The sequence below is a fragment of the Balaenoptera physalus genome (genome assembly GCF_965194825.1).
Source record: "Balaenoptera physalus genome assembly, chromosome: 10".
Lineage (NCBI taxonomy): Eukaryota > Metazoa > Chordata > Mammalia > Artiodactyla > Balaenopteridae > Balaenoptera > Balaenoptera physalus.
The window spans coordinates 88,426,155-88,447,436 of NC_138889.1; the positions used below are offsets into that span (position 1 = coordinate 88,426,155).

Consider the following 21,282-nt stretch of genomic DNA (forward strand, 5'->3'; position numbering starts at 1 on the left):
AACAAGACCAGGGCAGGGTCAGTACAACAGTGGACCTGGAGAGAAAAGGTCAGCTTCCAGAAATATTTCAGTTGAATTCAGTTGGTGATCAATTGTTGAAGCAGGTGAGTCAGTATTCTAGGAACATCAGCGCATCATCTGAAGGCTCCTTTGTATTTCATGTACCACCAAGGGAGGGGAGGGAAATGAACAAACACTATTTCAGAAGCACATTCCCAGATCTTAGCACAGAATTTTAGTGGTTACCACGTGGGTCAGAGTGTGAGCGTCTCAGAGAAGAGGGACCAGTGACCACACCTCCCAGAGTGTGTTATCCAGGGAACTGTCCATGGCTATACTACAGACAGCTTGAAATAAGGAAGCTTTGCTTTATTTAGCAATAAAACTCCATCCTATTCTGAGACACTATTTGATGGGTTGGGCCACGGTCTTAGACCATTAAATCTGGCTGGAGCCTTCCTGTTACAATTTTTAGCTAAGTAACCTGCCTTGAAAGAGGAGCTTCTGATCGTATCAAGTTCTGATAGAACCCAAACAATAGAGGTTAAGTTGCATCCCAAATTTTCTTAAGGAGAATCCACGGATGTCCATTTCACCTGGCCTATGATTGAGTAGGCAGGAAAGCAGTATTAACTAATATTGATTGAGCACTTACTGTGTGTCAGGTACTTAGCTAAATGCTGGGCTTGAATTTACTTACCTATTCTACACAGCATCCCTTTGAGGGTGGTTAAATATCACTCTCACAGGCATACACATTTGATCCTGCTCGCACTGTTATTCTCTCCATTTTACAGGTGAGGAAACATGTGCAGAGGATTTCAGTAACTTGCCCAAGGTCACCCAGCTAATACGTGTCAGAGCCAGGATTTGAATCCAGGCTGTCTGCTTTTGGAGCTGCTGATCTTAACCTCCCCGTCGTCCTGCCTCACATCTGTGTTGTGCTGTTTTGCAGAATAGAGGCACTCGCAGGGATTGTTTAAATATGCTTCTTGGTTTTTTAATTACCCCACTAATAAATGTCTGCTGGGTTTTGCTCACAGCTGCCCTATTCACTTGGGATTTCAGACATTGTACAACAAAAGCCTTGCTAATTTTTCAGTAATGCATTATAGGAGAGCCAGCCTGCTTAAGGGAGAGGCCTGGATTAAAGAGTGATTCCATAAATTCCATTTTATTATTAATAATTGTACTGCCTCGCATGTGGTAGCACATCTCCTCCCTCTGTTTTCAGATCTGTGATCCCCTTTAATACTCAAGGGTGGTGGAGGTAAAGCAGATATGATTATCATTTCTCAGATGAGACAGCTGAGGTCCAGAGTTCAAGTGACTTGGCAAAGCCACACACCTGCTATTACACAGGATTTAAGGGATGACAAAATATGCCTAGGTAGGAGAAGATGCGGGACCTGTTTAATGTAGCAATTAAGAGCTTCTAATTAGCAGTATCCTGTGACTTAAAATAAGTGGTCTAAAATCCTTGAAAGTATTTGTTCTCACACACATATTTGCATCTTGTTTATACTAGTCATTTTTCTGAGTCTTATCTATAGAGATTCTGTAGCTAGGTGGAATTAACACGGATTTTGATTTTGCAGAGACAGAAATTATGATGGAGATTTACGTTAACTCTTGTTCATCAGAAAGCTAAGTATGGTCCCATCACATGCACTTTTCCCACCTGTCTTCTCTTAAAGCTGCTGTGAGCGTCTTGCTTTGCCAGAAACGTGACTGCAAATCTGTTTCCTCTTTGCAGCCTGTGCAGGGCTTTGATTATGCCAAGCAGCACCTGGGCCAGCAAGGGGCGGACGAAGAGGTCATCCCCGTGACTCAGGAAACGGTGGTCCTCCCACTGCCCGTTAGAGATGCTCTTGCCTCTCAGGAAAGGGAAGCCCCTCAGGATGGAAGCACTATCAAGACGGCCAAATCCATCGAAACCAGAAAGAGGTAGGCACGAGGCCAGCTTCCGCCTCTCTGTGTCAACAAGAGAAATAATTGATGGGGAGAACAGCTGAAACCCTCAAGTTAATTCCTCTGTTCTCTTTAAAAATTCCCCTTCGTGCTTGTTTTGAATATTTGAGAAGGAGACTAAGGGAGACGACAAGAATCACAGTACCTGCTTCTCATGAGCCACTCATTGTAAGGTTTTAGATGCCTGATCACAACGGAAGAGGTTTAGCTCTTATATTTATTATAACAAATTTGGCACTGATGTCACACTTATATTTTTAATTTGTCTTAAGAGCAGTGCCTTTGGTTCAGGTTAGTTGTATTTTATCTGGCAATTTCTCTATAGAGCTTATGATTTTAGTTCAAAAACCATTCATTGAGTTTTTACTATGAACAGAGCACTTTGACAGGCATTGGGAGGACTACAAAAAGGTTTAAGATTGATTCCTGACCCCGAGCATCTCATGATGGAAAGACAGAAAGAAATTGCTGCAATACCAAACGTGAAGGGCAGGTGCCCACAGTGGAGTCTGAACCAAGTCCTGGGGAAAAGAGAGGAGGAAGAATTTAATTCTGATGAGGGAAAACGTCGTGGAGGAGGTTATGTTGTAGCCAAGCCTTGAAGGGCAAACGGGATGCCCATAGGTGGGAAGAGATAAAGGCGTCCAGGCTGGCAGAGCCAGGAGAGATATGGACACCCATGTTCATTTAATAATGAGTGTCCCTGGGGCTTAGAGCTCACAGTGCTTGGGATACAGTGAAAGATGAAACCAGAAGATAGATGAAAACTGTGGAGGGTCTTAACTGCCAGCCTAAGGAGTTTGACCTTTATTCTCTAGGCATTGGTAAGGCACTGAAAGCTCTTCAGGAAGACAGTGATGTCCAGCCTGTATCTTAGAAAGACTACTCCAGCGGCAACGTGGATGATAGATGGGAGAGGTTAGGCTAGAGGGCAGGAGCTTGTTAGGACTTTGCAATAGGCTCACAAAGAGGTAATGAACTCTGGCCAGCCCTGTTGTCTGGCTAAACCAGCTCCCATTGCCAACCTTGCCTGGGACCACAGTGGCGGCTGGAAAAGCTACATCCTCTCTCCCTCCTTCCCTCCCTTCACCTAACGTATTTATCGATTGCTTGCTGTCTACTAGGCACTAGGGATACTGCAGCAAACAAGACAAAGTTCCTACTCCCGTGGTGCTTACAATTTGGTAGGGAGAGATAGACAATAAACAAATAGAGAAATAGAAATATAGTAGGTTGGGCGGTGATGAGTACAAAGAAGAAAACCAAAGCATGGTAAGGGAATGCAGAGTTGGAGAGGGGAACATGAGGCTATTTTAGCAGGAAGTTGGGGAAGGCCTCCCTGATAAAGTGACATTTGAGGAAGACCTGATTGAAATGATGTGTAAGCCTTGAGGTTATCTAGCAGAAAAACTTTCCAAGCAGATGGAACAGTGTGTACAAAGCCCAGGGGAGGGAACTTCTTGACTTGCTTAAGGAAGAGCACGAAGGCCGAAGAGGCTGATGTGAACTAGGGGGGAAGTGGTAGCAGGTGGGCCAGAGGAGCTACCTGAGGTTGAGCATGTCAGGCTTTATAGACCAAAGTCAGGACGTGAGATTTTGTTATGAATAAAGATCAGAAGTCATTGGAAGGTTTTGAGAAGAACAGTGATGGGATGTGACTTGCAATTTTAAAGGTTCACTATGGCTGCCGTGTGGAAATAGACGTAGAGAAGCAGAGTAGAAGCAGAGAGACCCATTAGGAAGCTATTGCAAGAGTCCAGGTGAGAGATGGTGGTGTGGCCCAGGGCGTGGAGGTGGAAGAAGTGACTGGGTCCTAGAGATGTTTAGAAGGAAGAGCTGACAAGATTTGCTGATAGATTGTTGTGGGGTATGGAAATAGAGAGGGATGAATTTGCCATTTATTGTACTGGGGAAGACTGGAGGAGAAGTTCGTAGGGGACGATCAAGAGTATGGATGTGGGTATGTTAAGTTTGAGATGCTCATGAGACACGCAAGTGGAGATGTTGAGGGCTCAGTTAACCATATGAGTCTGGAGTTCAGAGGAGAGGTCCAGAGTAGAAATATAAATGTAGGAGCTGTCAGCGTTTGGTTATAAAAAGCTCTGAGACTAGATGGGCACCTAGGAGAGTGTAGTTAGAGAAGAAACCAAAGAACTGACCCCTGGGACATTGCAATGATTAGAGGTCCAGATAATGAAGACGGATCAGCAAAAGAGTCTGAAAAGCATCAGTAAGAAAGGCACAAGGAGAGCGAAGCAAGAGTGGAATCTGAGAAGCCAAGAGAAGGGAGTCATTGCAGGAGGAAGGAAGGATTGTTTGTATCAAATATATAAATTTCGCATTGGAGTCAAGCAGCAAGGCTCTGTGCTTTTCTCTAGGAGATCTTGGTACTTAAGAAAGAGGTGCAAAGAAACAGGGGTGGATTTCAGCTTGTGTGGGAAAGAATGTTGAGGGCATGTGGATTAATTATCTGTTGCCCTGTAACAAACCACTCTAAAGCTTATCAGCTTAAAACAACAACCATTTATTTAGCTCATCATTTTTGGTGGGTCAGCAGTTTAGGCTGAGCTCAGCTGGGTAGTTCTTCTAGTCTGAACTAGGCTTGGCTGATCGCAGCTGGGCTGAGATGCGTGCATCTTTAGTCAGCTGGAAGGTCTGCTGGGCTGGCTTGTTGATGACAGCCTTGTCTGGGGTGGCCAGGTAACTGGGACCTCTTGACATGTGGTCTTGAACCCTCCAGCAGGCTAGCCCTGACTTTCTCACAAGGTGGTTACAGGGTTCCAAGAGCAGTAAGAAAAGAAGCCCCAAACAAGCTTCAAGTCTTTGCTTGTATCATGTTTGCTACTGTCCTGTTGGCCAAAGCAAAACACATAGTCAAGTCCAGAGTCAGTGTGGGAGGGGACTGCCCTAAGCTTGGATACTGGGAAGTGTGAACAAATTGGGACCTTAACTGCAACAGTCCACCCCAGCATGAAGTTGAAACATACAGAGAAGCAATGGATGATTTATCTGAGTTGACGGGCAAGTAGTATTATCTATAGTAATTATTCTCATTATGATCTTTGCCAAGTACCATAAAGGCATGTTAACAATTTATCACCTATTTAGAGGACACTGGAAAGAAATAAATAGAATTACTAAAATTGGAATATTAACATAGCACTGCACTGCCAGGAAGAATAGAAACTTTTCTACCCATTCTAGTTGAGTGGTTTAAATTGTGCAAAGATTTCTTTTAAAAAAATTGTTTTAGAACAAGCTATTTTTTTTCTTGAATTTGCAAGGAGTCTACTCTTGCTAATCAAATTTAAATACTTAACCTCAGATTTTTATTAAGAAATATTAGCGTATGAAACAAATACAAATAAAGAAAACAATGCCTACCCTATTGAATGATTTCTCCATTTGCTTCATAATTTTACCATAACAATATAATTTTGTTAAAGACTGGCTATATCATTGCCATAGCTGTGGGAGAAACTTCACCTCTGTTCAAGTTCAGTTGATCACAGGAATCTCTGATCATTTGGGAAGATTTTAGGATGCCACATCCAAGAGCAAGCCCATCACGCATCTATGTTTCTAGCTTCCCCAACTTGCCACTTCAGTTTCCTCATTCGTGCTAGAGCAGGACTGCATGACCCTTCAGAATGGGGCCGTTAGATGGTCCAAAAAGTTTTGCAGGTGAAAAATAGGGGAAGCCAGTGATCTGGTGGTCATTAAGATATCTTTAAAAAATTTGTTTTAAAACTGAAGGAGAAATGAAGATTCAGCCACTTGCAGACAACCAGATGATGTTTCAGGTCCTTTTCCTTATGTAGGCTTTTGGTGATGGCTGATTTGGTGTTCCATGACTGGGATTAATGAGCAAGGATAGAGAAGCAACAACCATTCGCAGTGGGTACCTCAGTGCAGTGATTGCTCATGATCGTTCAGCAATTGATTAATCCCCACCCCCAAGATTGTTCTTCCAAGATCCATGTACACCCATACTCAGAATGGGGACTATTGAGTTCAATAGACTTAAACTGCAACCTCTCAGGTGACACTTACTTTCAAAGACATTTTTGTTACTGTCATGAGTGGACACACACACACACACACACACACACACACACACACACATACATATATCTCACTCTCTGTTTTTGACCAGAAATTCTGAGTTGACAGGTCCATGTAAACATAAGTCTATAAGCTGATGCAAAGAATAAAGCCAAGTTGGGTTTTTTTTTTCCCCTCCAGAAATGTGCTCATTCATACCTTTCCTCGGAGCAACAGTAATAGCCAGAAAATCGTTTCAGGATCAAATGAGGGAAAAGGGTATGCAAATGCTACAAAAACCATTAAATATTTTGTGCATGTGAAATAGGTTGCAAGGAGCCTTTCCTTCTGGACCTCAGTGAAAGCCTCTTTGTGCCAATGAAGCCAGTTGGAAGAGTAGGGATCATTAACTGTGAGGTTCTGAAAACGATCCAAAGGTGTGTGTGTGTTTGCACACCCAGCACTCAGTGATCAAATAGTTAATGCCTCATTCATATTTTCCTGAACTACATTCTTTGTATTCCTTTTATAGTGAAAGAGATTGTGGCCAAATAAACTGGGAAGTGCTGAATTAAACACAACAAGATGAGTCTCTTTCTGACAGGACTGATGAGAGCCTTTGATATGCTGACGTGCTGTAGGAATATCCAAAGAGGGAGTATAGTAATTGACATCTCCCAGACTCATGCTTGTCTGTGCATCCTTGGCGGGGAGCATCTCCCGTGGCCCCGGCAGTGCTCTGTGGAACTCTCGTGGCCGACTCTGCCTTATCCCACGGTTGTGAGCGGGCACTTTCATTGTGCGTGGTTTTTAGGGTGCCAAAGTGCACAAAAGTGTACAGGACTGAGAATCCCAAATTCCCAGAGGATGAGAGGGGGATGGGAGGAGGAGGAAGAGGAGCATCCACCAGGATACCCAGCTTCCACTTAAGAAGCTGCTTACTTATGGGTCAAGGGCTGCAATTTTTTTTTAATTTTATTATTTTTTTTATACAGCAAGTTCTTATTAGTTGTCTATTTTATACATATTAGTGTGTATATGTCAATCCCAATCTTCCAGTTCATGCCACCACCACCACCCCAGCTTTCCCCCCTTGGTGTCCATACGTTTGTTCTTTACATCTGTGTCTCTATTTCTGCATTGCAAACCGGTTCATCTATCATTTTTCTAGATTCCACATATATGCGTTAATATACGATATTTGTTTTTCTCTTTCTGACTTACTTCACTCTGTATGACAGTCTCTAGGTCCATCCATGTCTCTACAAATGACCCAATTTTGTTCCTTTTTATGGCTGAGTAATATTCCATTGTATATATGTACCATATCTTCTTTATCCATTCGTCTGTCTATGGGCATTTAAGTTGTTTCCATGTCCTGGCTATTGCAGACAGTGCTGCAATGAACATTGGGGTGCATGTGTCTTTTTGAATTATGGTTTTCTCTGGATATATGCCCAGTAGTGGGATTGCTGGGTCATATGGTAATTCTATTTTTAGTTTTTTAAGGAACCTCCATACTGTTCTCCATAGTGGCTGTATCAATTTACATTCCCACCAATAGTGCAAGAGGGTTCCCTTTTCTCCACACCCTCTCCAGCATTTGTTGTTTGTAGATTTTCTGATGATGGCCATTCTGACCCGTGTGAGGTGATACCTCGTAGTAGTTTTGATTTGCATTTCTCTAATAATTAGTGATGTTGAGCAGCTTTTCATGTGCCTCTTGGTCATCTGTATGTCTTCTTTGGAGAAATGTCTATGTAGGTCTTCTGAAGGGCTGCATTTTATTCCAGTCAATTTTCCATTGTAGGGGCCAGATGCCAGTAGGTGCTGAATTTGGACAATTGACATCAGAACAACAAGGGATTTGGTGAACCTCTGCATAGCTACTTCCTGATTGTCTCCCACAGAGGGGAAGGCAGTGGGTCTTTAGCTCAGCCCACCCACAGGCTGATGTGATCCAAGGAGCACGAGCCTTAGCAGGGGTTCCCAAGAGCCCATTTTCCCACAGGTTCCAGAACACCAGTGAGTGGCCCCGATGGAAGGCGAGAAGGCCCTGTGTCTTGACCTGTGTAAGGCCTGCCTCATCTGGGACATTGTAGGAGACAGAAAGGGAAGGGGCTCTGGCCTGTGGTGAAAGCTCCTACCCGCAGGGGGAGCCCTGGCTTCCAGGGCTGATTTGCCACTCCCAACTCTGTCCTGGGCAAAACACCTAGCCTCCTGAAATTCCTCACTTGCTAACAAAGGTGACAATCACCACGTCAGTGGGTTGTCATAAGGATGCATTAACAGTTTGAAAGCATTCAGCACAGTCCTTGGCACATGGTAGGTGCTTGTGATGGGGAGCTTTTGGAGAACATGGGTGGTGTCTTCATATCTCTATACACCTGTATACCTGACACAAATCCCAGCACAGAAGAAGTGCACATAAAGTCTTTCCTGAATGAATGAATAGCTCAAATTAGTAGATTCAAATGTAAGTGGTTGCCAGTTAGCTTGAGTGACTTAATCTTTAGGAGTCAGGCTATATTCTGTAAAGAGACCAGCCGAAGAGAACCATGTTTTATGCATGTCCCTCAAGATGCCATGTGAATCAAACACTCTGCAACACTATCCAAAGCGCCGCGTTTTAAAAAGAGGGCACGCTTACAAACGCCATCACTGCCTTGTCCCTAGTCACTGGGGGCTCCTGAAAAAGAGATGGGAATGGAGGGCTGCGCTCATTGAACTTCTCTGTAGAGCTCAGCACTGGTAAACACACTTCACAACAGCCAGCTCCTTAACCCATGCTGTAGTGTTGGGTTTGTTTTTTTCCTTTTCCTGTATCGTGTCTTCTTTGTGGATAAAACCGGAATGAAAGGCTGCAGACACAAACTGTGCGAATAAAATAACCTTGAGAGGAGGCTGCTCTAGTTGAAACTTACCGTCTCCCTGTTGCTATGGTTACCTCCAGCAGGTCGCCCAGTGAGAATGGCTCTGTCATCAGCAACGAATCAGGGAAGCCCAGCTCGGGGAGGCGCTCACCCCAGAATGTAATGGCACAGCAGAAAGTGACAAAGGAGGAGGCATGGAAGAGAAATGGTGAGAAGCCTTCCCTGCCAAGCAGCACCCCCGAGCCCAGCACACACGTGCGCGCATGCACGTGCACAGGCTCGCACACCAGTGTGCCTTAAACCACCGCCCACTCTTCTCTCTACTGTGTCCCGCAAAGGTCCTACCTACCTCTTGAGGTAGTGCCTTACGCCTTCCCTGGATTACTCTGTTTCACTTCCTCTGCCCTCTGTGCTTATGGAATTATGCAGGGCCTGAGAAAAACCCTATACAAATTGAGCTGATGTTTGCTTAGAGATTTTTCTCATTTGGGGGTGAATTGCCTTGATTTGTAGCACCAGGTCCACGAGGGTGGCAGGTTTCTGAAGCGCTGCTTGTCTTGGAGAGTCCCCTCATTTTCTTGCCCTGACTTGCTTGGTAAGTTTCAGGGCTTCAGTCTGTGCCAGTGAGCCCAGATATTACAAAGCCACCTCTCCCAGGAAAATCAAGACAGTAATAAATCTGTCATCATAAAAATCAGCCTGTGCTTGTCTTTATTCTCCAGGCAAACGTAACCATTTAGTTTCTCCCTGGTGCAGACCTTTTCGCCACCTATAAAGGATTAGTGTTGGGGGTTATTTACAAGTTGTCAGAGCTGCCTTAGTGTGCTGTGGCACCACCTGTAGATCTCATCTCTTAGACATCCTTATGCAGCCTCCCTCCTCCTGATCCCACTTTTGTTCTGAGCCTCATCTCCACTCGGTCCTTCTGTGTGTGATGCTGGCTTACTAAAGCCCAGATTCAAGGAACCGGTGCTGCCACTCAGATCAGGGAAAATTCCTTTTGGATCTCAAAGGGTTGTAGGTGGAGTCCTACAGAAATGCTGGGTGAAAAGGCAAACAATCTGGCACTCTGGTTAGCTGTGCTTCCCTTTTACAGGAATTTGATGAAGTGTGGTTCAGGACTCTCCCTTGAAACTAGTGCCAGAATATTCTTTTGTTTTCGAACGTCACTTACTTCTTTCTTTTTTCTGACCAAAAAAAGAAAGAATGGCACAATGGATTTGTCTTGTGCATGGAGAATGTGGTCCCTGTTCCCATTTCCAACCATTATATAAAGCATTTCTTTAAACTGTCAAACTGATTTGATTCTTACATTTTTTCTTTTCCTGATCCCCCCATGCCACACAGAGACTGTGCTTTCCACACCAGAATCAGGGTGTGACCTGTGGGGTTTTCCTGGAATATCACCCTACCCGGGACCACCAGAAATTCTGCCCATCGGCAGTCTGCCAAGGCAGCTCACAGCGGGCCACAGGAGCTGTGGCTTATAAAGGGAGATGTGAACTTAGCCACTTTCTCCTCTTTCCTCCCAGAGTGAGATGCTAAGGCAGGTGGGCAGAGGGAGTGAGGCAACCCAGAGACAATGAAGTGAAGCCATAGAGGAAGGTTGTTTTAACCAACTGCGGTGACTGCCATTGCCTCTGACCAAGATGCCCTCCTGCTCCTCCTTCTCCCATCACTCCCCTCCTTCCCTCCTTCCTTTATATTCTTCCCAGAAATGTATAAAGTCGAGTCAAAGTCCATCCTCCCCCAGATACCCCATCACCCACCCCAGTCCTCAAATGGCCTTGAATAACTCAGTGTGTGTCTCTCTCAGACTTTTTTACTATGCATATGACAACACACATGTATCTTCACATGTATCAACACATGTTTTTTGTTGTATTACCTTATTTTATTTTCTGCAATGGGATCAATGTACCTACTGTTCTGTGCCCTTTTTCTTGCTTAAAAATATGCAATATACAGACTCCTGTGTCAGCAAATACCCATTGACAAGATGATGCCTTTCCCCGTGCCCTGCATTTAATCTGTAGAAGAGGAGGGGGCGGGGTCAGTTTCAGACCCCATCACTCCCCAACCCGGCTGGTGAGGCATTGACTTCCCTAAATGTTCCCACTGACCTTCCTGTTCTTGTTTTCCCACCCTCTCTACCTGCCTTCTCATTCTGTTTAGGTCCCTTTGATTATTTAAATATCAGGTTCAGAAATAACAACAGCCGGGTGCATGAATAAAATGCAGTTACTGTACCAGGTTGAGGTTTTAACGTGTTTGTTTTATTAAAAAGCCATCCTTTCTCCAAGTTTACAGTGCTTCGTTGCATTTTATTTTTGCCAGAAGTAAACCCAGTGAATTTTCAGACTTCTTGGTCACTTGGTCACTTCTCTTTGACCAAACGTTCTCGTTCAGTGAGGTTTCACTTTGAAAATTTCAAATAGAAATGAGAGGACCAACTCGTTTAATGTAAAATTCAACAGATGCTGAAGCACATCAGAATTCTAGACTAGACCTTCAATGGAACCTACACTTGTCCTTTTTTTTATCAAAGGGCTCCACTTTATCACAATTCTAGGTTGGAGTTCACCAAAAATATCAATAGTATATTTTATTGGATTAGAAGATGAACAGAAGGAGGGAAGGAAGAAGGAGAGAGGAAGAGAAGGAAGAAAGGAAGGAAGGAAGGAAGGGAGGAAGAAGGAAGGAAAGAAATAACGTTGAATGGAATTGTGGAAAAACTAAAAGGTGTAGTTCCATCACATTGTCAGCTTGCAAAAAGTACTTGATTGTGTGAATGTAGTCTCTGAGAATAGATTATTCTCTTGGTATGGAATAATCAGAAGTTGTTTTTATGGCTTAGTATCCATTCTAGAGGTTAGAGTTACTGAGGTTAATTAATAAATGTTCATGTACCAGGCTATCATTCTAAAACTCTTCTTGTTTTCCACCAGGTTTGTTGCATATGTAGCTTCTAATTTTCTACTTTTTTGTGAAGATAAGAACTTTAAAAGGAGAAGACACTATTCCACTAGCAACATGGCTGGGGGTGGGTGGTGGGGAGGTCCTTATAGCTCAATGGCCTCACTAGTTACCATAACTGCAGGCAGTTATAGAGCCTGTTTCAAGGTGATGTTTAAATATAAGTGGGGAAGATAGGTGTGAGAGCTAGGATTTTGAAAGCAAAACAATTTGGCATTCTCTCAACTAAATACAGATACTTAAACTTCTGAACCCAAACCAATGTCACCTTAGAAAAAGAGTGTTTTCCAGGAAAGAGTTAAAAATGAGTTCAAGGTGAGAACATTACGTATATATATCTTCAGTCATTTAGAAGAAAGAACCTCCATAAACCCTTAAGGGTGCACCTTATTTTAAGACACCAAGATTTCACAGCCAGGTTTCAGAATCTAATCACATCTTGCCTCCTAGTTGTTGTGGGGCAGGTGGGGCAGGAGGAGGTCAAGGATCAGAGAGCTTGGAGGATGAATCACTACTTTCTTAGCAGGGGCCCTTGAGGATTGGTTAGAAATATTAGCTCAAAAACAGTTTCAGTTTATTCTTTCTTTGCCTTCCCAGTGAGATGAAGACTCACTTATTATTATTATTATTATTATTATTATTATTATTTTATAAATTTATTTATTTATTTATTTATTTATTTATTTTTGGCTGTGTTGGGTCTTCGTTTCTGTGCGAGGGCTTTCTCCAGTTGCTGCGAGCGGGGGCCACTCTTCATCGCAGTGCGCAGGCCTCTCACTGTCGCGGCCTATCTTGTTGCGGAGCACAGGCTCCAGACGCGCAGGCTCAGTAGTTGTGGCGCACGGGCCCAGCTGCTCCGCGGTATGTGGGATCCTCCCAGACCAGGGCTCGAACCCGTGTCCCCTGCATTGGCAGGCAGATTCTCAACCACTGCGCCACCAGGGAAGCCCTCACTTATTATTTGATAAGCAACACCAGAGGGCAGTGATTCTAGTTGTAAATTATTTGTCTTTGAGCTTTGATAAAGATTCCCCAAAACAGAAAATGTTTTGTTCAAGAGCATTTTCTGCTTCACATGGGAAGGTTCTCCCCATGCCAGTTCAAACATAAAGAAATGAAATCTCCCTTTCCAGCCTGATTTACTGAAGTTCACACCAGCAATGCAAATAAAACACAAATAGATACAGGACGGATGCTTGGTGGCATTTACTGTGATGATGTGATGATGTTGTAGGATACTTCCTCAATTTTGCTGTGGCCCTTTAGCATTGTCCCGTGCTTTTATCTTTAGGGCAAATTATGCTTTAAATATTCCCACGAATGTGCTGTACTCACATAACATTTTTTTAAAAAAATTTTATTTATTTATTATTTATTTATTTATTTATGGCTGTGTTGGGTCTTCGTTTCTGTGCGAGGGCTTTCTCTAGTTGTGGCAAGCGGGGGCCACTCTTCATCGCGATGAGCGGGCCTCTCACTATCGCGGCCTCTCCCGTTGTGGAGCACAGGCTCCAGACGCGCAGGCTCAGTAATTGTGGCTCACGGGCCTAGTTGCTCCGCGGCATGTGGGATCTTCCCAGACCAGGGCTCGAACCCGTGTCCCCTGCATTGGCAGGCAGATTCTCAACCACTGCGCCACCAGGGAAGCCCTCACATAACATCTTAATGTATTAATATTTAATGCAATGCCTTATAATGTATTTTTTCCATACAGTCCTTTTTGGCGGGGGGGGGGATAACTATTTTGCTCTTAAAGAAACCTAGAGGAATTATTGTGCAAATCTGAATATGACTTTGAGTGATAGTGGAAAAGAACTGCAGTTTATACAGTTTCCAAGGTGTTCTTTTCCTGTCCCATTATAGTTATGCTACCCCCTTTCCCTCCACGGGGTGAGGAGTAAGGGTGTCACAACCCAGAAGCAAGAAGAATGCTAGGTATCATCTCTTCAACCTCGGAATGGTTAACTTTTACATGTTTACTTGTTCTGCAGGTACTAACAGCATCTCTTTTTCCAAGTCAGGAAATTTTAGTCGTTCCTTTATTCATTCATGTATTCAACAAATCCCTATTGAAAGCCAACTGCATGTGAGACATTGCTAAATGCAAAGGCATGAGCCTTTAAAAAGATGGGCAAGAATGGAGCTCTTCTATTCTAGTGGCAGGGGGTGGGAGCCGATTAAATCAATACAACAAATCAATAGTGATAAATGCATTGAAGAAAATACAAAAGAGTGATGAGTGAGTTTTTTTTAGATTGGTGGATAAGGAAAGTCTTTTTTAAGCTGCAACTTGAAAAATAAGAAGGAACTAGGCACGTAAAGATCTGGGGGAAGAGCAAATGCAAAATCCTGGAGGTGGGAACAAGCCTGCTGTGTTCAAGAAGGCCACTGTGGCTGGAGCAGAGTGGCTCAGGGGAGAAGCGGGAAATGAGCTCAGCAAGGTAGCCAGGGCCACATGGTACAGGACCTTGTAGGTCACAGTAAAGACTCTGGATTTTATTCTGAGAGAGATGAAACCTTCAGAGGGTTCTGATCAGAGGAGTGCTGTGATCTGGTTATCTTTTGAAAAGATAATCCATCCTGGCTGCTGGTGGAGTGTGTATTTTAGAGGTAGGAGGACAAGAGTGGAAGCTCAGAGGAGGGGCATTGTTTAGGAAGTGTATTGGTTACTTATCACTGCGTAACAAATTACCCCAACATCTGGCAACTGAAATGACAATCTAAATTTATTATCTCATGTAGTATCTGTGGGTCAGGAATTCAGAAGTGGTTTAATTGGGTGGCTCTGGGTTCAGAGTATCTCATGAGGTTGCAGTCAAGATATTGGCCTGGGCTGTAGCCATTGAAAGGCCTCACTGGGCCTGCAGAACCCACTCATAAGATGGCTCACTCACATTATTGTTGTCAGGAGTCTCAGTTTCTTGCCACATGGATGTCTCCATAGGGCTGCTTGAGTGTTCGCATAACATGACAGCTGACTTTCCCTAGAGGGAAGTGATCCAAGAGAGAGCAAGGTGGAAGCAACAATGCTTTTTTATGACCTAGCCTTGGAAGAGATACATTGCCATTTCTGCAATTTCCTGTTTTGCTACACAGGTTAATCCTATGTGGTTGTGAATATGGGGAGGCAAGAATTACTGGGTGCCATCTTGGAGGCTGGGTTTCATAGGAGTTGTCTGGTGGGAGATAATGGTAGGAAAGCAAGAATTGCCCAGCAAAACTACACTCTAAAAAGATATATGCATCTGGTAACACATCTGAATAGAGATTTTCCTCTGTCATTGGCTTCTTGGTGGCCTGCTATTTACAAATAAGTCCACAGAACCCAAAAATACTCCAATTATAACCCATGGTTAGACTCTGAGGTGTTTTAGCCACATTGTACGATAACAATTTACTTGGCTTAATTTGACAAATCTTCTGTGATTATGATAAGTGACAGAATGGTACAAACTATGTGTTTCTCAATAATTTAAATGACATCCCAGTCTCTCGAGACGGGAGGAAAGATGAATACACTTCTATTACATTCCTATTTCATATAACACCTATTTTGCTCCTAAATTGCTGGCTGGCTTGGTTGTTTGAACAGGCTTAATTTATCTCGTGCCGAGCCATGCTCAATAAACTGTCATTCGTATAATAGTTACTTAATGGGAATGTGCTTTAAGAACTAGTAAATCAGCAAGATACCGCTGGCCCTCCGACGTCCTCCGTCAGCTTAGCTATGGAAGCGCAAGCAGATGGCTGTCTTTCAGCAATCACAGCCGAATCCTCTGTCAGAGGGGAGAATTAATTTAACAGAGTGTAGGTGGTAATGGCTTTACTTAATTAGGGGAGTCGTCTGTAGCTTTAAATTCGTTTCTCGGGTGGTTATTTCTTAACTTTCTTTTGTTTTAGACACATGAAAGAAACCAAACCCTAGTCGTTGAAGAAGCAGTCTTTAGAAAGAAAGAAAAAGTTTCAGGAGCAATTACTGTGGCTGACCAGGGAAGACTCGTGACCTTCACGTGATGCCAAAATGGGTAGCTTTGGTGGCAGAGACTAAACTGAATGCTGTTATTCTCTTGATTGTCATATTTTAAGAATAGTTGCCAGGTTTGGCCAAATGGCACTTTTCCCATCTCCGACTCAAACATAGAGAACAAATTTACTTTTTTTTTTTTCAAGTGTGTTCTGTCACAGTTTTGAAGGAATGGTTTTTACTTTTTAAATTCAAACCAGTGGAGGGGTGAAGAGTGTAGATCTTAAATTAAAAAATAAAAATAAAAAAGGAAGCCACGAGCAGGAGTGAGCCATTGGCACAGAACCAGACACTGTCGTTCCTGAGGTCATTTTGAGTAAAGTCCTGTCCTTCGGCTGTGAGCCTCTCATATATTCCCCCACGATGGTGCAGCTCCTGCACACCAGAAAATCAATGTGTTTATGTTGTGCTTTAGTGCCAGCGAGTGATGAAGAGGAAGGAGCGGTCCTCTTTGACAGCTCTGGCAAGGCGGTTGCTGATCCCTTTGACACGTCTTCTGGGTCTGTGCAGCTCATCGGAATAAAACCCACAGCCCTCCCCGTGGTGCACCCCACCTCGGACAGGAGCCAGGAGCCGGTCGTCCTCAACGGCGAGGTGAGCACCTGAGGACCAGAGCAGGAGAGAGCGGGTGCAGCCAGGCCTCCGTGGATGCGGACTAAGGAGTAGCACCTGGGGGTCCTGGGTGCAGGTTGCATCCAGGTGTACGGGGCTCTGGGGGTCATTTTTACCTCTGCACGCGCGGGCCTCAGCAGAACGAATCAGGACTCAAGTCACCCCAAACCAGTTTGCTGAGTGATGTTTTCAGAGCATTTTCTACCTTCATTAGAAAGCCCAAAGGGGACTTTTTAAAAACTGTAGTTGTGAAGAGAAACATCAGAAATTCTGCTTCCCCAACACCTCACCCACACAGCCTGCTGTCTTTCTTGATACTAAACTGGTCAGGATGGCACGTCTGTTGCAGTGGTGGTGAGAGGCACTTGAATTGATAGGGGACCGGAGGAGATCCAGACCGGGATGTGGCCCACTATCTAGGCTTTGAAATGACTTTTACTCCTTTGAGCAAGCTTGAAACAACCCTTTGCCTGCTTCCAGGAGGATATCGATGGATATCATGATGTTAATCAATTTTCCTAAGTCGTAAAAAAATTATTAATGTACACGAGAATAATGATTCCACCAAAGAAAAACAGATAGATGGATGGATGGGTGGGTGGGTGGATGGATGGATGGAGATAGATAGATAGATTGATAGAGGCAGTTTAGGGGAGAGCTAAATTTAAATTGGGTAAAAATTATCTGCCATTTCTCCATCTCCTGCAGCAGAATGGTCAGTGGGCTGAAGATGTTTATGATCCTTTAAGGCCATGCATATGGAACCTGCATGTGAATACATTACACATATATGCATGCACACACGTACTTTCATATATTTTTCTCTGTTGTTAAGCTGTCAGGTTGGTTTTTCACTTCATTAGTTTATACCCAGCTATGGTTACCTGCATCAGGAGGGAGATTGCCTAAGCTTTAAAGTCTCTTTACCATCACACCTGGAGGAAAATGCGACAGCCCCATACAGCTGGGTATTGTAAGCGCACTTTAGCGGCTTGTCTGCATCCCCCATCCAGGCCACGTATAAAAAGCCTGTTACAGACCTGATTCAGGAAGCTCCTCTGGTTTTCTGGACAGAAAGACCGAACTGCCTAGAGGTGTGATGAGTTGAGGTTCATCAACTTTTAAAAAGAATTTAACTGGGAATTCCCTGGTGGTCCAGTGGTTAAGACTCAGTGCTTTCACTGACGTGGGCCCAGGTTTGATCTCCGGTCAGGGAACTAAGATCCCACAGGCTGTGCAGCATGGCCAAAAATAAATAAATAAAAATAAAAAGAACTTAACTGGTTGTGGACTTACAGAGCGCTTCTATTCCAACCTCCTCATTTTTTTTAGACAAGGAAACTGAAGCCAGAGGGCTCAGGTGGCTTGCTCAGAGTTGCACTGCAGGTTATTGTGACAGCATGATGTTCAGGCCCCCTGGCTCCCTGTCCAGTGCTCCTTCCCTCTTTTTGACTTCCTGTGGCCCATTAGTGAAAAAAAGCATTGTGCTTGAAAGAGTATGGACTCTCCAGCCATGCTGCAGGAATGTGAATCCCAGCTCTTCTACTTACTATCTTTGTGACCTTAGGCAGGTTAATTTTTCTGTGCCTCAGTATATCCAGCTGTACAATGGGACTGTTGTGAGGATCAAATGAGTTAATACATGTAAAGCACTTAGAACAGTGCCTAGCATACAAGTACGTTATTATTACTGTCATCATCATCATTAGTCAGCTAATGAGCAAGGATTCATTGATCAAGTACTTTATGCCCTTTGGCCCTATCATTTGGGAACCTGTATATCTTCTTAAAGCCAATCACAGCCAGTGAATCTTTCCTTGTACACAGTTCTGCCACTGGACATGCAAGCCCAATGATTAGAGGCCTCTGAGGTTATCACTAACGCACTGGTAACTGCTCTTCATTAAGACCCTCTGCCCAGTATGGGCCCAGGTGATGGCTGCCATGCTGGATCTTTTCATCCCAGCTTAGCCATGTGAATGTCATGGGGACAGATTCCAGATCTCTGCTAAATCTAACTTACCACTCCCTTTTTCTGCCAGGCCCATCACCCTGTCACAGGAGAACAGATGAGCATTTTCCCTGTCCAGAAATGGATACATGTTACACTTTGGTAGCCGAAGGAATAGACCTTGCTGACATTTGGATTGGAAAGGAGCCGTGAACTGTTCTCTGTAATTGACTGCCTTGTGGCATTTGAGGCAGATTGTCTTATAATTTTCCTCTTTCTCCTCTTACGGGCAGCTTGTATAAGCGGAGAAAGTACAGCCTCAAAGCCATAAATTTTCCTTTTATGAATTATAGGTAATTCTTTTAAATATTATTTTAAAGAAAACATAATAACAGCAAAGTTCAGAAAGTAAGAAAGATCACTGTAACCTCACTACCCTAATATATCCTCTGTTTTCATTTTTTCCACCTCCAACCTTTTGATCAAACTCATGTATATTTTAGAATCTCATCATAGACAGACAACTTTATATCTTGTATCTTAAGCATTTGCTGTTTTGCTATTGTCTTTCTGATGATCATTGTGAGTGACTTGATTGAGTAGGTGCACCATTGATTGGGAAACTACTCTCCCATTGTTCAAACCAGGTATTTTTGGTTTTAGTTTTCATGCATGACTTTTAAAAAGTTTTTATTTTGAAAATAATTTTAGATTTACAAAAGAGTTGCTGTAATAGGACAAAGAATTCCTTTACCCAGCTAGTTCTTTACCTGCTACCCCTACTGTTAACATCTTATGTAACCATAGAATAATGATCCAACCCAAGAACATAACATTGGTACAATACTATTGACTAATGTGCCGATCTCATTTGAATTTCACCGGTTTTCCCGCTCATGTCCTTTTCCTGTTCTGGAATCCAGTCGAGGATCCCACATGGCATTTAGTTGTTTTCTGAGTCTCCTCCAGTTTGGGACAGTTCCTCTGTCCTTCTTTGTGACCATTTTGTCTTTCATGACCATTACTCTTTTGAAGCCTGTTACCATGTAGAATGTCCCTCAATTTGGATTTGTCTGGTGTTTTCTTATGATTGGATTGAGGTTATGAATTTTTGGCATAACTATGGGAATGTTGTGGCCTTTCGTGGGCATTGCATCAGGAAGTACTTGATACTGATATGTCTGATTACTGGTGATGTTAACGTTCATCTCTGACTTTGAACGTCTCTTGGAATGTTGTTTTAGGAGAGATTCCAGAAATGGATTCCTGGCTCAGAGGATGTCATGCTACCTACTGGTTTTCTCAGTGGCAGGCAGAATGAGGGAACAATTAAAGATTTGTGAGATGCTACCAACCTAAAGATATCATCAGGGCCCAGGTTGGGGAGATCTTTGCAAGAGTTAGAAAAAAATATGTCCCTCAGTCTGTTTCTTCAAATGCTGTAAAAATAAAGCATCTGACATGCAGCCTCGTGTTAGTGAACCTCGGGCTTCGTACTTTGGTTGATACGTATCTTACCACTGGATGAATTCATTGCTAGGATAACCTAGCAGTGTGGAGTGTCAGGAACGGAGTCTCTGCCTGCACATTGAACCACATCCTGGGCATTTGGGAGTTTATCTTAGAGGATGGGCTATAGTTACTCAGGCTCGTGACTCCTGAGCTAGCTGCACGGATCCTCGAATGGGCTTTCATAAAACACCACACTCTCACCACAACTTGTTGGCCAAACACAGCTAGTGCTATACCTAATCCTCAAAGCCCCCAGGTGTTGGTTTGCATTGTTATAGGCTGCTTCTTGCAACTGGCTTGCCTCTTCCTCTTTCCCTCCTGAAACAGGAACCAGAAAGGATGCAACCAGAGTAACTCTAATGGGCAAGAGGAAGGAACAGGGACGTTCTAAGACTGCAGTGCAGCCTGTGGCCTGTCCGCCTTCCTTTGTTCGTCCTGCCCCTGCCCCTGCGCACCCACTCCCACAGTGCTGCACCCATGCTGCTCGGCCCAAAGCCCCCTCACTGCCCCACTCCACCCACGTCTGCTCACCTTAGCGCTCTGTGCCCCCAAAGCTACTCATTCCCCTTCCCCTTCTCTCTGTCAAGCCCCCTCTCCCTTACTCTTAGATGTAAAGGGACCCCAAACAACCCACATTAGCGGTAATAACATTTTAAAGTCATTCTCAGTGATGGTCATGTTGCAAGCATGCCATGCATGTGAACTCATGCAAATCCTCACAACAGCCCTACGAGGGCAGTAGTATTATCTCCCTGTTCACCTAACGAATTTGAGGCACAGAGAAGTTAAGTGATGTGCCCAGGGTCACATAGCTAGGGAACGACAGAGCTGGGATTTAAACCCAGGCAGTTGATCTGGTTCCCAGAGCCTATACCCTTAGCCACAGCTTTATGCTGCTGCATCGTTAAAATGTAAATGACTGGAAGCAACAGTATTATCCTCCGAGTGTGTTTGCATATTAACCCGGTGAACATCTCATGAAGAGCTGGGAATGAGTGAGAGACAGAGATTGACTTTAAAAGGAGATTCTTCCCCTGTGTTGCTTGCAAGTAAGTTTGGCTCAAGTGGGGACCCTGTTCCTATGCTTACCTGTGACGGTGGGGGGAACTGGGGGAAAGAGGGGAGCGGTTCCCTCAGCAGAAGGGAGTACTGCCAGCCTTAGTTTTTGGAGTCTTGATGTTCTAGCAGATTTTAAGTTAATTACCCAAATAGAAGAGCCTTAAGAAGAAAAAGAGCTTAATCTAAAGTATCATCAGCAGCATGGGCAGTGAGTCAGGGATTCATGGGCCCGACTGGCCAGAAGCCCAGCATTCCAGGCT

The 21,282-nt window shown here is 43.9% G+C and overlaps 1 protein-coding gene and 1 long non-coding RNA gene across 15 annotated transcripts in view; one reads left to right on the plus strand and one right to left on the minus strand.

The window, feature by feature from the left end:
* KIAA1549L (KIAA1549 like) overlaps positions 1-21,282 on the plus strand; it is a 288,634-nt gene that overhangs the window by 198,425 nt on the left and 68,927 nt on the right. For 12 of the 14 annotated variants that reach the window (XR_014250248.1, XR_014250249.1, XM_082410391.1 and 9 more), the window contains 3 exons: positions 1,757-1,947; positions 8,969-9,096; positions 16,304-16,482. Coding sequence is in view for 12 of the 14 variants with exons in the window: in XM_082410391.1 (XP_082266517.1) it covers positions 1,757-1,947; positions 8,969-9,096; positions 16,304-16,482 (498 nt within the window). In the remaining 2 variants the exon portion in view is untranslated. The remainder of the gene's footprint in view (positions 1-1,756; positions 1,948-8,968; positions 9,097-16,303; positions 16,483-21,282) is intronic. The other 2 variants (XM_082410396.1, XM_082410394.1) reach the window with 1 other exon arrangement.
* Positions 1-21,282, minus strand: part of LOC309636906 — a 382,209-nt gene that overhangs the window by 56,736 nt on the left and 304,191 nt on the right. The window lies entirely within an intron of this gene.